The sequence below is a fragment of the Hyaena hyaena genome, unplaced genomic scaffold, assembly GCF_003009895.1.
Source record: "Hyaena hyaena isolate Hyena2069 unplaced genomic scaffold, ASM300989v1 scaffold_320, whole genome shotgun sequence".
In the NCBI taxonomy this organism is placed as follows: domain Eukaryota; kingdom Metazoa; phylum Chordata; class Mammalia; order Carnivora; family Hyaenidae; genus Hyaena; species Hyaena hyaena.
Genome location: NW_024080952.1, coordinates 1,286,756 through 1,301,828, shown reverse-complemented (window position 1 = coordinate 1,301,828; position 15,073 = coordinate 1,286,756). Strand labels below are relative to the sequence as shown.

The window sequence follows — 15,073 nt, the reverse complement described above, 5'->3', positions numbered from 1 at the left end:
GATGGGCATGGAGGAGGGCACTTTGGGGATGAGCACTGAGTGTTATGTAGAAACTAATTTGACAATAAACAATTTGTAAAAAAAAAAAAAAGAAACTTGTCTTTCCGTCGCTGCTTCAAAGGCAGACTGAGTCTCATATCAAGGAACAGTATGATACCTTTTCAGCAAGATCTTTGTGACTAAATTGGGAGAGTCCAAGAGAGAAGGGTGGGGGTAGAACCTGTTCTCTGGAGTACGAGTTGGGTTTTAGGTGCCCAAGGCAGTGCTTTCCCTTAAGCACAGACTCAGGGTTCTGGCTAAATGGCTGAGGGCAGTCATGGGCTCTAGACCCTTCCTTCCAGACCTTCAGGAGCTTTGACCCTAGGGAGGCAAACAGGAAGCCAAGCCCATGGGCCCTGTCTTTATTGTCTGTCCATGAGTGTTTATACGTGAGATACATATATGTAAGGGATTCCTTTGATCCACTCTGCTGAGTTCCATCAGGGACGACATGATACATGTGCCTAATATCACTGGAGTTCCAAATGCCAATCTCTCTGACTTTTGCTTAAAAAAGTTGGTTAACAAAATTGAAACAAAAAAGTCAATCATGTTCTATCTGATTTCCCTGTAATGTCAAAAAGGGCAGGAAATTGGGGAGATGTCAACTATTCTTCAATTAAAATAAAAAGAAAATGGGGCACCTCGGTGGCTTGGTTGAGCATTCCACTCTTGATTTGGGCTCCGGTCATGGTCCCAGAGCCCCAGAGTCCTGTCTTCATCTCTGTGCTGAGTGTGGAGACTCTTAAGGTATTCTCTCTTTCTCCTTCTGCCCCTCTCCCCAGCTTACCCATGCTCTCTCTCTCTCTCAAAAAAGACAGAAAGGAAGGAAGGAAGAAAAGAAAGAGAAGAAAGAAAATAAAATTTGGTGGGGGAGAATGCATTTTTGATATGCTCTTTTTATTTAATTTCTTTTGGGTTTGTTTGAGAATAATAGACTATGCATCCACATGAACTGAATTATCCTTGAGCAACTGTTTTGATAGTGTCCATCCCTGTGAAGCTAAGTTTATCTTTCCAGCTTTATTGAGATATAATTGATACATAATATTGTGTATGTTTAAGGTATACAATGCATTGATTTGATAAATATATGCAAATTACAGAATGATGACCACCGTAATATTGGCTAACAGCTCCATCCTCTCACATAATTACCATTTCTTTTTTGTAGTGAGAACATTTAAGATCTCTTAGCAACGTTCAAGTATATGATAAAGTATTATTAGCTGTAATCACCGTGCTGTACATAAAACCCCCAAACTTGTTAATCTTATAACTGAAAAATTGTACCTTTTGATCAATATTGCCCCATTTTTTTGTCCTCCCAGTCTTTGCTAACTACACTCTATTCAGTTTCTCTGAGTGTCTTTTTTAAATTCCACATATAAGAGGCGCTTGGGTGGCTCAGTTGGTTAAGTGTCCGACTTTGGCTCAGGTCATGATCTCACGGTTTGTGGATTCGAGCCCCGCGTCAGGCTCTGTGCTGACAGCTAGTTCAGAGCCTGGAGCCTGTCTTTGGATTCTGTGTCTCCCTCCCTCTCTGACCCTCCCCTGCTCATGCTGTCTCTATCTCTCTCTCAAAAATAAATAAAACATTAAAAAAATTTTACGTTCTACATATAAGTGTGATCAAATAGGACTGGTCTTTTTCTGTCTTATTTCCCTTAGCATAATGACCTCAAAATCCATCTGAATTGTTGCAGATGAAAGGATGTCATTTTTCATGGCTGAATAATATTCCACCATGTGTATATACCACATCTTCTTTATCTTTTCATCTGTTTTATTTTATATTTACCTGTACTTGCTTGTATCCCACTAAACTTTGAGGCTAATAATCATATATTAATATATAGTCAGAGAAACCAGGAGAAAACTCTCAGGTTGAGTGTGACAATTTCTGTGGTTTCTTTGAAATGCAGAAACTATGTCTATTTTATTCTAATCCCAGCTTTAAGTATGTAGCTTTCTCATTTCATGATATAAAATAGTATATTACCCCCCTGTTCTATCTGGACAAGTCAGTCTACACACTGGGGCTTCATAAATAGACTTTTCATTTATTAAAAAAATTTTTTAAATATTTATTTTTTCAAGACAGAGAACAGAGCATGAGAAGGGGAGGGGCAGAGAGAGCGAGCAGGAGACACAATCCGAAGCAGGCTCCAGGCTCTGAGCTGCCAGCACAGAGCCCAACTCGCGCTCGAACTCATAATCCATGTGAGGTCATGACCTAGGTGAAGTCAGCTGCTTAGCCAACTGAGCCACCCAGGTGCTCCTAAATAGACTTCTCATTGAAGCACATTGCTAACATGGAAAACTTGTGTTATATAAAGTGTTCATTGAAAATTGAGTTAATACGTAGTGCAAATCAGATGTGCTTGGCCTTCACTTTCCTTGGGGGAGAAGTCCAGCACGGGGACATGTCCTGCAGCTTTCTCCCAGAGTCTCCCAGATCCTGTTTGCATGTTTGCCCGAGAGACTCACCTCGCTGAGGGCTCACCGACTTTGTTTCCTGCTTTCTCTCCAGGATGAGAGTCTATGCTAAGTCAGTGTTGCTGTCGCACTGGCTCTTTCTGGCCTATGTGTTAATGGTGTGCTGTAAGCTGATGTCCGCCTCGAGCCAGCACCTCCGGGGACACGCAGGTAAGCCCTTTAAGCTCATTATGTGCCGCTGAGATCAATTAATAAAACCTTTCAAACGTCAGAGTCCATGTTTTAGACACAGGCAATTGACAAGAGCTTTTGATGATATATAAGTAATCAGAGGAAGCATGAAATATATCAGAGCAAATCAGTTCAGTGGTTTGGTGCTTAAAGAATGTTGTCGCAGACATTTTTAAAGATGTTTTCCAGGTTTTTTTCCTTTTCCTTTCCTGCATACATTTCCATTCTTACAGTGATTTTTCTCAAAGAATCGCAGAAAGCCAGCAGCACTTTCTCTGTGCATGTATTACTCCTGTAGCTTCCTTTGAAGGCAGAACACTTTTATTGGTAAACTTAAACGCTTCCACGGCTAGAGTGAAGCTTTCAGATAATCTAAGACCTTTTCAACATGTGTGGAGAAAAGATGGTGACTGGTTTAAAAAAATAAAGAGGAAAGAAAAGAAAAAGCAGTGGTAGCTTTTGTATAGGACCTAAAATAAAATATGTCTAAACTTTTAGAGGATCATCCTCGTAACTTCTAGTGAGACCCTTGTCTATACTTTGCTTATTTCTAAAAAAAAAAAAAAGGATGAAAATAATCAGTTAAGTATCTGTGTGTGCAGGTGTGTGTGTGTGTGTTCCCCCCCACCACCCCCTTTCCTTGTTACATCTACATTGAAAGTGATACAGACTTGGAAACTCCACAGTGAATTGTGTTTTCCTGGGTAATTCACATTTGTTTGTGGACTTATTGCCGGATAATTAATTTACTGTCTTTGCTTCGATAGTATGAGGTGTGAGAATGCTAGGCTTGCTTTGACTGCTTAGTGAAAAAGTGAATCTTGAACCCTTATACCAGGCATATGTCAGAATCATAAATTCTCTCCCATAGATCTTATCTGAGTTTATCAGATATCCCTACCTTCAGACATATAATAGGTTGTGCTTTCCGCTCTGTTGTTCTCGTATATAAAGGTTAAGACATAATTTTAGGCTTCACATGAGTTTAAAAATCTCTCACGACTCAATGTTCCCATCTCAAGTGAGAGTTCAGAGAAGAAGGGAAAAATAATTGAAATTTTAATGAATCAGCATAAAATCAATAGCATTGGGCTGCTGGGAAGTACCTACAGCTAGCTGGTCATTGCACTGTGTATCTTTTGATGAGCTTGTTCTGAGGGATAGAGTGTTTGAAGTTATTAGTCTTATCTGTATCTCTTTTCTTGGGTGGAGGTTGAGAGGGTAGTAATCAGGCAGAGCATTTTAGTGGGGCAGGTTATCAAGAATAGATTTCCAGGCTTCCAGGAACTACACTTGTGGGATTGTGTTGGAAAGTGCTTAAAAGTTGAAGGAAGCAGAGAACATGACTGAACCTTTGATTTTTATCCATGTGGCAATCCTCATTTCTCTGAATGTAAAAAAGTGCAGCCATAGGGACACATCTAAATTAAGATTAGAATTATATACACAAGAAGTACGAACAGTATCATTCATATGAGCAAAGGTTCAACAGCAGTTGGGACAGCAAGAAGTCAGAGCAAAGACTTAGCAAATTCTGCTAAGGAAATGAGATTTTCAGCCCATGAATTCCTAGGTGATTTTATTTGGATTCTCAGCACATGCTCCTTAGCTTTTGGGGGATTTCTTCATTTTTGTAGTTTATTTTATTTTATGTTTAATGTTTTTTATTTATTTTTGGGAGTCAGAGACAGTGTGAGCAGGGGAGGGTCAGAGAGAGAGAGTGAGATACAGAATCCAAAGACAGGCTACAGGCTCTGAACTAGCTATCAGCACAGGGCCCGACGCGAGGCTTGAATCCACAAACCTTGAACCCAGGAACCGTGAGATCATGACCTGAGCTGAAGTCGGATGCTTAACCAACTGAGCCACCCAGGCGCCCCCATCTTTGTGATTTAAATCCCTCTCACCTCTTGTCTAAACAATCATCACAGGAGCCAGGACTGGTTCCTGCCTGCAGGGGGCTCTGTTCTCTTATTCTTTTACCCTGTGTGTGTGTGTTTATGATATAAGGAATATAGAAAGAGATTTCTTCTGAGATATTGGCTCACACAACTGTGTAGGTTGAGATGTCTCATGATCTGCAGTCTGCAAGGTGGAGACCCAGGAAAGCCAGTGGTGTGATTTGAAGGTCTGAGAGCCGAAGAGCCTGTGTGTACTCTAGTCCAGGTCTGAAGGGCTGAGAACCAGGAACACCAAGGGCATGAGAAGATTGATGCCCCAGCTCAACAGTCAGGCAAAGAACAAAGTCAGCCTTTTCCACGTTTTAGTTCCATTTAAATACTCAAGGGATTGGATGAGGCTCAGCCACATTGGAGAGTGGCGTCTACTTTACTCAGTCCACCAATTTAAATGCTAATCACTTTTGGAAACACCTTTACAGACACACCCAGAAATAATATTTTTTAAAAAAATATTTATTTTGAGAGAGAGAGCAAGCGAGTGAGAAAGTGGGGTGGGGCAGAAAGAGAGAGAGAGAGGGAGGGAGAGAGAGAGAGAAAATCTCAAGTAGACTTTATGTTGTCATCATGGAGCCCAACTCATGTCTGGATCTCACCAACAATGAGACCATGACCTGAGCTGAAATCGAGAGTCAGGGGCTTACCTGACTGAGCCACCCATGTGCCCCAAGACACTCCCAGAAATATGGTTTAATTAGATATCTGGGCATCCCATGGCCCAAGCAAGCTGACACATAAAACTGATCATCACAGCTATCCTGGAAAAAAAGAATGTGTATACCAGTATGTGTGTATGTGCTTGTTGCACTTGTATATTACTGTGCTCTTGTTTTGATTTTTTTCCCCATTTAACAATAGAGTTTATAGATCTTTTCATTTGAGTGCTTATAGATCTATCACTCTCTGTAACACTGCATAGTCATCTATGGTATAGATGTGCCATAACTGATTTGATCACTCTCAGTTTTGTGGACATTTGGCTTGTTATCATATTTATACCAATATGTATGTTCCGACTTCAGATGAATTCCTAGTAGTGAGACACTGAGTGAAAGTGCATGTAAATGCATTAGTGAGAGTAGCCTAATTGCTGTAACCAAAAGACCAAGTGCACAGAAGGGCTCAACGAAGGGAAGTCTTGTTTTTGCTTACAAGTCTTGTGGGGAAGGGGGTAAATAGGGCGGCCGGATGATCATCCTGTACTTCTTTGGGACCCACGGTGGATGGAAGTACTAACATTTTCAACCTGTGGTGTCCCAGGTTGACTGAGAGTGGCTTCTATTCCAGCCACCTGGAAGGGGAGATGAGCGTGGAAAATTCACCTGGGAGGTGTTAATGGGGCAGTGTAGACGTGGGCTAATCACATGCGTATCCTGCCATTGGCTAGAGCAGAGAGAGGCCCCTAATCACACCTTGCTGCAGAGCAACTGGGAAACACTCTAGTTGTGGATACAGGGAGACGATTGCAACCTGAATTTTGGTCAGTATTCTGCAGTTTCTGACGCAGTGGTTAATGTTTTCATAGTGCCAGAGTGTGCCGAAACTTTGGGACTTATTTATACTTCCACCAATAGTAATTGTGTGATCGTGGCCATTTTCCCAAACCCCTGGTCAACCCTGGGTGCTGTCAAGTTTTAATTTTTTGCTGACTTGTTATATGGGCTTGCATCTCTTTTTGACTGATGACTCTCTTACTGTGCTTGTGGACTGTTTGTTTTTATTTGAGCTGTTGTACTCTCTATCCACTTTTCTGTTGGCTCTATTGATGGTTTACTCAATGATTTAAAAGTTTTTTTTTGTAGACTGAAGACCTTGGAGAACTCTGACCATCCCCTTCCTCCTTCCTTCCGTATTCTCCTTTTCCCCTCCCATTCTAGTGAGGCTGTGTATTCCATCGGTGGGTATGTGAGAGATGGGGGTTGGGGACTGCTAGAAATTTTCACTACTGGCCTTCAGGACAAGCAAGCCAGTGGCCATGTAGTGGTTTTCTTCCTAGCATAAGAACTCAGCTGATAGAAAACTTGCTCAGAATCAACAGGGGTGTGGTGGGTTGGGGGAGGCTCTCTGTACCCTGACGCTGAGAAGCCCTAGTCAGATGTTGACCGCGCTCTGATGTAGGCAGCTCTGGAGCAGGAGCAAGCTGCAGAGGGTTAACTTCAAGAGCCTCTTCTTGAGTGTCCAGAAGGACTCCTGACACAGTCCCTAGGGCTCTGCGGTTGGTGCTGGCCAATTAAAGGAGCTGTGGCCCCAGGAAACCTTAGTTAGAAGTTTATTGGATGCTTTTAATGGGTTGGATTAGGAGAGTGGCTTGTTGATGGTTGCATATAAACAAGGAGAGTTCTTTCTTTAGTTTTTTTAATGTTTGTCTATTTTTGAGTGGGGGAGGGGCATAGAGAGAGGGAGACACAGAATCCGAAGCAGGCTCCAGGCTCTGAACTGTCAGTGCAGAGCCCCACACGGGGTTTGAACTCGCAAGCCGTGAGATCATGACCTGACCCCAAGTCAGATGCTTAACCGACTGAGCCACCCCAGGGCCCCTAAACAAGGAGAGTTCTTCCAACACTCTCGAAGATAGTGAGCCAGAAGGTGCGACTCATTCCCAGTTTTGCAAGATGAGGTGTTAGGTGTGGCTTGCAGTTCTCATTTCAGGTCAAGCATTAAAAAACCAAACCTAACAAAACGCCACCTCATTTTCTTGAGACAGGTGGTAGGAGTCTTTCTTGAAGACACATGGCCTTCAAGTACTTGCACCAAAGTCCACAAGTGGTGCTTTTAAGGGATTAGAAAACACAAAAAACCATCCTTCTTCATTTTTTAACGTCTTTCTTGACGCGATGATGGAGTGTGAGACCACATGGACTTGGGTAGCCTCAAGCTATAGAAATGGTGAAAGGGTCAACTGCTAGGTCAGTTTCTTTTCCCGGAAGCCAGAGTTACTTCTTCAGCTAAGGATTTGTCCTTTTCTTCTTTTTTCCTTTTTTTTCCCTGTAAGTAGCACCGTTTCCCCACAAGAGGGCAGCAAACAATGTGGTGGAAAGGTGGCAGCCAGCTCCAGAAACTTGAAAATTTCTCAAGTTATTTATTGTTTGGGACAGTAAATACCCTACGTCCTTGAGATTTATTCCTAGGAGTAATTGGACACTTCAAAGAAATTAAAAAGTCCCCCTTAGAAGATAGAACCATAGCTCCTTTTCTGATCTAGGAACTTAGGGGCTGCTGATGTGCAAATTCATTTCAGTGGCTCTCTTTGCCCAGGGAGCTTTGAGTCTGACCTGGTTTGGGGTTTTAAATGACACCAAATGCTGTGGTGCTTAGCTACTATTTAACATAATCTGTTTTGGTGTAAAGCCTCCTATGTGATGTACTCTGTCCGGGTGTAAATAGGCCCTGCGTAATTGGAGCACACGTGGGAATAAAGCCATAAAGGGAACCAAGTATTTGGACTGTGAGGTTAAATATAATCCTGATTCTGCACGTCTGGCCGTATGACTTTGTCAAGACCACTTAACCATTCTGAACCTGCTTCATCATCTGAAAATGGAATGTTCTACGTGTTTACCTTAGGAGATTATTGGGATGACAGAATAAGAAAAAGTAGTTGGATGGATTAGCACATAGTAAACACTCAATAAAAGGTAGCTATTTATATATTTAGAGGCATCCAGAATGAGAGGGAGTCTGGAAACTTTCATCTTTGAGGAACAGTTGGGAATTGTGTGGGTACAAGGAGATAGATCAATGCCTTGAGAGGTCAAAGCTTTATCATGTACAAGAGAAAGAGGCTTGGTTTTCTTGGTTCTAAGGGCTGACTGTAATGAAGAACATTGCTTTATGAAGACTGACGTTTCAGCTCAACTTTTAAGAAAGCAGGAGAAAAGGAATTTCTAACAAGGCTGCAGGAAGCTGGGGACAGAGTGACCCGGCAGTGCTGGAGGCTGGTTGGATGATGAGAATTGCGACAGGTCTGAGATCTCACCCTACTTGCCAGCTAATGAGTCCTCTAGTCACACTTTTCTGGGTGCTGGCCGAAGACATGAAATGCCCAGGTCAGATACAAGGGATTGTAGGGTTCGTGGCAGTGAGCCGTGGGAGCTTCACATGTGCTTGGTTCCCCCACTCCCTCCCTCTGTACTTGGGCTGTTTATTAACTCTCTTTGGGACTCAGTCTCTTCTGTAAAGTGGAGATAATAAAAGATAAAAAGAGTCCTGTTAGGTTTGTAATTAGGGGTCTATCACAGGCATACCATGTTTGATTGTACTTGGTTTTATTGTGCTTTACAGAATTGGTTTCTTTCTCCCTTCCCTTCCCTTCCCTTCCCTTCCCTTCCCTTCCCTTTCCTTTCCCTTTCCTTTCCCTTTCCCTTTCCCTCTTTGCTTCCTTCCTTCCCTCCCTCCAGTTGAAAGTTTATGGCAACCTTGTGCAAGCGAGTGTACCAGCACCATTTTTGCAATAGCGTTGACTCACGTCACGTCTGTATGTCACATTTGGGTAATTCTGGCAATATTTCAGACTATCTCATTATTATATTATGGTGATCTGCGATCAGTGATTATGACTCACTGCAAGCCTGGATGATGGTTAGCATTTTTGTATTTTTAAGGTATGTACATTGTTTTTTAGACATAATGATAATGCACACTGAAAAGACTATAGTGTATTGTACGCATAGTTTTTCTACGCACTGGGAAACAAAATCCATTTGTCTTTATTGTGGTGTTGACTGTATTGCAGCAGTCTGGAACTGCACCTGCTGGATATCCGAGGTGTGCCTGTATTCACGTCTGGAAAGTGCTAAGAATTGTGTTTGCGTAGTTGGTGCTCAGTGAATGTCAGTCTCTTTACTGAAACCTGCCTTCTCTTTTTGAACGTATTCTATTTTATAGTTATGTGTACTGTTAAAATTTATGGTGACTTAGGTTTCCTATTTTCTGTATTCTAAATGATGATGAAAATTTGAATGTTGTGGTTCTCTGCTTTGGTGTGTCAGGGAGCAAGAGTATCCGGTCCCCTCAAGGTCCTTCTAGTTGGACTGAGAATCAGACTGACATGAGACAGATAAACAGGAGAAGATCAAATTTAATAGGCTATGCATGGGGAATCCCTACAGACATGGAAATTCCAAAGACCGGCAAAATGAGGTATATACGTTGTTCTGAACTAAGGAGAAGTGGGTAGGGGTCTGGGTCTTCAAAGGGAAGGAATGCAATCCTTAGGAAGAATGAAACAGTAAATGTGTGGTAAACAGATGTTTGCTGGGCCACTCAGGAACAGTGGCTCATAGACGACATTCATGGACAAGGCCTTGCTAATTCTCTCTCTCTCCCATACCTGGTTCATCTCCTATCATAATGTAAGTTACTTCTGGTGATCACTCTCTTCCTGGAGCAGGTCTTCTATCAAAATTCTTTTTACACAGTTGTCTGAGGAGTTAAAGAGCTTACCTTGAATCCGCTGGGTCTTGATTGCTTTCAACTGAAAATAACCTTTCTGCCAATGTGGTGCATCTTGGGGGTGGTCAACACTTAGCCCGTACAGGTGCCTTGCGTTATTTTTAACTTAGGATAGATTGAAGAGAGGTTGCATCTAAGTTTAAGCTCGTGTTTCTGGCTCCCATAATGCCTGAAATTTTACAGGAACTCTGCAGGTAATTTTGATTGCAATGACTATTTCAGCCCTAATTTTCTATAAGAAATGTCTTTCCAGAATAACAGTTAAGTGGGGAATTCACTTTCTACTACAGGAGTGTTTTTTGAGGAGGTTCAAATGCAGCTTACTTGTGAAAGCTGCATATAACAAAACTGCATATGTAAGCTACTATTTTTTACTTCGCAGGCTAAAATGAATAGCACTTAATACAGACGGTTTGGAAAAATGATTTGCCTGTGTTGCCTGAGTCCTGACACTAGGGGGCAGGCAAGGCTCAGGAGAGCTCAATAGCAAAAAGCAAGCCCGATCTAAGACATGGTGGTCTAGTGGAAATATGAGAGCTGCATACGCAATTTTAAATGTTCTGTAACCATGTTAAAAAGTTAAATGAAATAGATGAAATTAATTTTATTAATACATTTTATGTAACCTAATATATCCACAATATTATTTCTACTTGTGGCCCCAGCCACATTTCGAGTGCATCATGGCTGTATGTGGCTGGAGGCTATTGTAATAAACAGTACACACTAACAGATTGGGTCTTTTTAATTTTTTTAAAACAGTCTTTTAACATTTATTTATTTTTGAGAGATAGAGTGTGATCAGGGGAGGGGCAGAGAGAGGGGAGACACAGAATCTAAGGCGGGTTCCCGTCTCTGAGCTGTCAGCACAGAGCCCAATGTGGGGCTCAAACCCACAGACCGTGAGATCAGGATCTGAGCCAAAGTTGGACGCTTAACCAACTGAGCCACCCAGGTGCCCCCAGATTGGGTCTTAACAGTACTTTGTGAAAGACGAGAATTATGAGTAATTTGCATTTTCATGGGTCAATCTTAGGGCACAGTGTTTAATCTATGTTTTACTTAATTTGTTTTTATGTTGTATTTGTTCTCCCCCCCGCCCCATGACTACTTCTAGATTGAGGGAAAATGGGGTTTGTAATGTCTATTCATGAAGACCGGGGAAGATAGTTCCATTGCCTAATCACTGCTTGTGTGACCGTTCTTTGCAAGAGAGTACTTTTAGGAAGAGAGAAGCCTCAAAATAATTTGAGATAATGTGTGTGTGTGTGTGTGTGTGTGTGTGTGTGTGAGAGAGAGAGAGAGAGAGAGAGAGAGAGAGATGGCTCCAGCCCATAAGTCTTGAAGTTACTCCATGGACAACTTATTTTGACTAACCCTGGACTCTTACCCCCTCAAGTCTCTCAAGTGCTATCTGGTGATACAGTTTTAGTATATGGCCACTTCCCTAATTTCCCTGTCTTCCACCTGCTCCCCTTCCATCCAAAGGTTTCTTTGTAGGCAGCTCCACAGGCAACTCCTTTATTTTATAAACAAGAAAAAGGCTTGTGGAATGGTCAAAAGGCCTCTGTTTGGGTGGCGATGGATAAGGATATCTGTCTGATGATGCCTACTTCTCTCTCTGAGGAGTTATTATTACACAATCAAGCCCAGAGGCTTCACCAGAGCTGCATCACATCTACATCTTGCCAGGTGGAGCCCGGGCAGCTATATCATCGAAGAGCTGCCTGGTGAGTATTCAGGTTGTGGCCAGAGATGAGAAGCACTGATTTGGAAGAGAAAAAAGTTTGACTCTAGCTCCCAACAACCTCTGCTTTCATCCAGGGCTGTTGAGTCTACATTTTGGCCTTGGCGTGCCACAGCCTGGCTGAGAGAGGGACATTTTCCCTCTAAGAAGGTGACCTCCATCTCCACATTTTGGAAGGACCGTGACAATGCTCCTTTTGCACTGGTGTGGCCATTCCCGGATGCCGGAAGCCACTAGCGTGAGAGATGCCATTGACCTCCCTTGTTCCCTACATTGTTTTTCTCCAGTGCTGTCTTGATGGGCTTTTTGTAATCAAGGCATTTAATAGGAAGGGAAAGGAACAGATTACATGGGGTGTTAATATTCTGCTTTTTCTGACATTCTCCGCTCGAAGTTCAAGTCCCAGTGCTATCTGCAAGGTCAGCTTTGCAAAATATCTGACAAACGAGCAGGCTTCACGTCGTTTTTTCAAGAAAGGAAGGGTTGTTTCACTGACTGAAGACAAAAGGGTTTCAGTTCCTCAGATGAGCTGGGGAGTCACCCTACTTGGCAAAGCAGGTTTTTCCTTCTGCCCCTTTCTGAGTCTTTGAGGCAGAACAGGTAAAGATCTCATCTTTGAAGAGTTCTCTGGGTAGTTAGGAACAAGATTCTCCTCACCCTTGAGAAGAAAGTTCCTCTTTCTTCTTTCAAGCCATGCACTTAAACTCATCTAAATAAAGCCTACAATTTGGGGTTTAAAAAGCTACAGGTCAGTATCTCATCTGGATGTCAGTGCTATATAGGGAAATCAGAATCTTTTGTCCCATATAAAGAAAATGAAATCATTGGTAAAAAGAGGAAGGGTAGAGATGAGGCAGGAAGACAAAGGACGTTTTGTGTTTGCCTAGGTGTAGCTTGGATGCTTGAAATATTTTGGCCCATGTGGTGGTTTCAGAATAGCACAATGGAAATAATGTTATTGAAAAGATATTTAAAAAGGCACTAGAAGGACTGATTGCTTGTGAGAAGGTTATGTGTGTATACAGAGATAAAAAAACAATTTCAATCCTAATGCCCTGTGCCGTCAGTGCTTTTGTTTTAGGGAATGTTGGAAATCAGGTGCAAACTGTAACCCATTTAAACAGGATGAGAAGAGCTTCAAGATGGTGCCGTCTGCAACTGGGTTGTTTTTTCCTGTTTCTTACCTGTTCGATGTGAGTTACAAGGTCCCAAGGTCAGAAAGGAAAATAATGGAGAACTTTGTTGCAGGGAAAAGATATTACGAGCACGAACTGAAAAAAATGGGAATATCCATAGTGTTACTAGAAGCAGGTAATTTTTCTCTCGTTTGTCACTGACTTTGCATAGCTACCTGCTAAAAGACTAGAAATAAATACGTGAAGCCTGGGGGTGGAGGACTTGAGCAACCTGAACTTGGGGGTGGACAGAGGAGAACACAGTTAAGGTATGTTTCTTCCCCCAAATCAATGACAATTACAGAAGTTGTTGTTTGAAAAGCATTTGCAAGGGAAGGTGGAAAGTGCTTCTTCTAAGAGGAGCTTTGAAAGCCTGGGTGGATTTGAGTCAGGGAAGTGAACATGTTTCTGTTTGCTCTGCTCCTTCGCCAAATGTCCTGCAGTCTCATCCTCAAGAATTCGAAGTACCCGTTGACCAGCCGACGATGGGAAATTCCAGCTGCCATTACACAGGCTTGAGCTGTTACTGGCCAGTCGTAGGCTATAGGAAATAACACCCGTATGTAAAGAGAGAGAGCAGCAATCAACATTTATTACTTTACTTAGTAATTAGTAAAGTAAGTAGTTAGTGTACTTTCAGGATACCACCTAGAAATTTGAAACATCCCAAGAATGGCTCAATCAGTATTTTGGTTGCCAGGTGTGTGTGTGTGTGTGTGTGTGTGTGTGTGTGTGTGTTTGTCCTGAAGAAAAATTCGGGTGTTTGGTCTCTCCAGGTGGGAACAAGAAGGTTATTAGCCTGTCTTTTCTACTCTGTTTTGTGCTGATGTTGAATTTATTTTACTCAAAACTCTTGGGGGGGAGGGTGACACATCAGAGCCTGGATTGTTTCTCTAAGCCACTGAACCCTTAATTTGAACCCTATTATTTTAGAGTTTGTGATGATCCTGGAATGATAGGCCTGACATTTACCCATGTGCTGTCTATGAAAACAGATTTGCTAAGCAAATAAATAGTGAAGGTATATTTGCCTGGGAGCTGTTAAAGTTATCTTAAAAAATTGTCAAGTTCTTTGGAAACATTTCTTTAACATGAAATCAAAATGCATGTGCCTTTGCTCTGTACAGTTCTAGCTATGTGAGTTCCTGAATAACAAAGTTACTCATTCTCTCGGAACCTCACTTTGTTTTTCCTGGAAATGAGCATAGCAACATCCCATATTTCAGAGTGTTTTTGTGAAGTTTTAAGTGAAATAATTCCTATAAGGTTTGGTATTGTGTTTGGAATGTAAGGCATTTCCCTTTTTTTTCTTTCATAGTTTATTGTCAAGTTGGTTTCCATATTACACCCAGTGCTCATCCCAACAAGTGCCTTCCTCCGTGCCCATCACCCCTCTTCCCCTCTCCTCTACCCCCATCAGCCCTCAGTTTGTTCTCAGCATTCAAGAGTCTCTTATGGTTTGCCTTTCTCCCTCTCTCCAACTATTTTTCCCTTTCTTCTCCCCCATGGTCCTCCGTTAAGTTCCTCCTAATCCTCCTATACGTGCAAACTTGGTATCTGTCCTTCTCTGCCTGCCTTATTTCACTTAACATAACACCTTCGAGTTCCATCCACATTGCTACACATGGCCAGATTTCATTCTTTCTCATTGCCATGTAGTATTCCATTGTATGGATAAACCACATCTTCTTGATCCATTCGTTCATTGATGGACACTTAGACTCTTTCCATGTTTTGGCTATGGTTGAAAGTGCTGCTATGGACATTGGGGTCCATGTGCCCCTATGCATCAGCACTCCTGTATCCCTTGGGTAAATTCCTAGCAGTGCTATTGCTGGGTCCTAGGGGAGTTCTATTGTTAATTTTGTGAGGAACCTCCACACTGTTTTCCAGAGGGGCTGTACCAGTTTTATTCCTACCAACAGTGTAGGAGGGTGTAAGGCATTTCTCTTAATTGCATTTTTTAAACAGCTTTATTGAAGTATAACTGACATACAGTGAATGGCACATATTTAAAAGTGTATATACTTTGA

At 42.1% G+C, this 15,073-nt stretch overlaps 1 protein-coding gene across 2 annotated transcripts in view; it reads left to right on the top strand.

The window, feature by feature from the left end:
* Positions 1–15,073, top strand: part of TAFA4 (TAFA chemokine like family member 4) — a 190,212-nt gene that overhangs the window by 62,927 nt on the left and 112,212 nt on the right. For both annotated transcript variants that reach the window (XM_039248850.1, XM_039248851.1), the window contains one exon: positions 2,573–2,688. In XM_039248850.1, the coding sequence (XP_039104781.1) occupies positions 2,573–2,688 (116 nt within the window). The remainder of the gene's footprint in view (positions 1–2,572; positions 2,689–15,073) is intronic.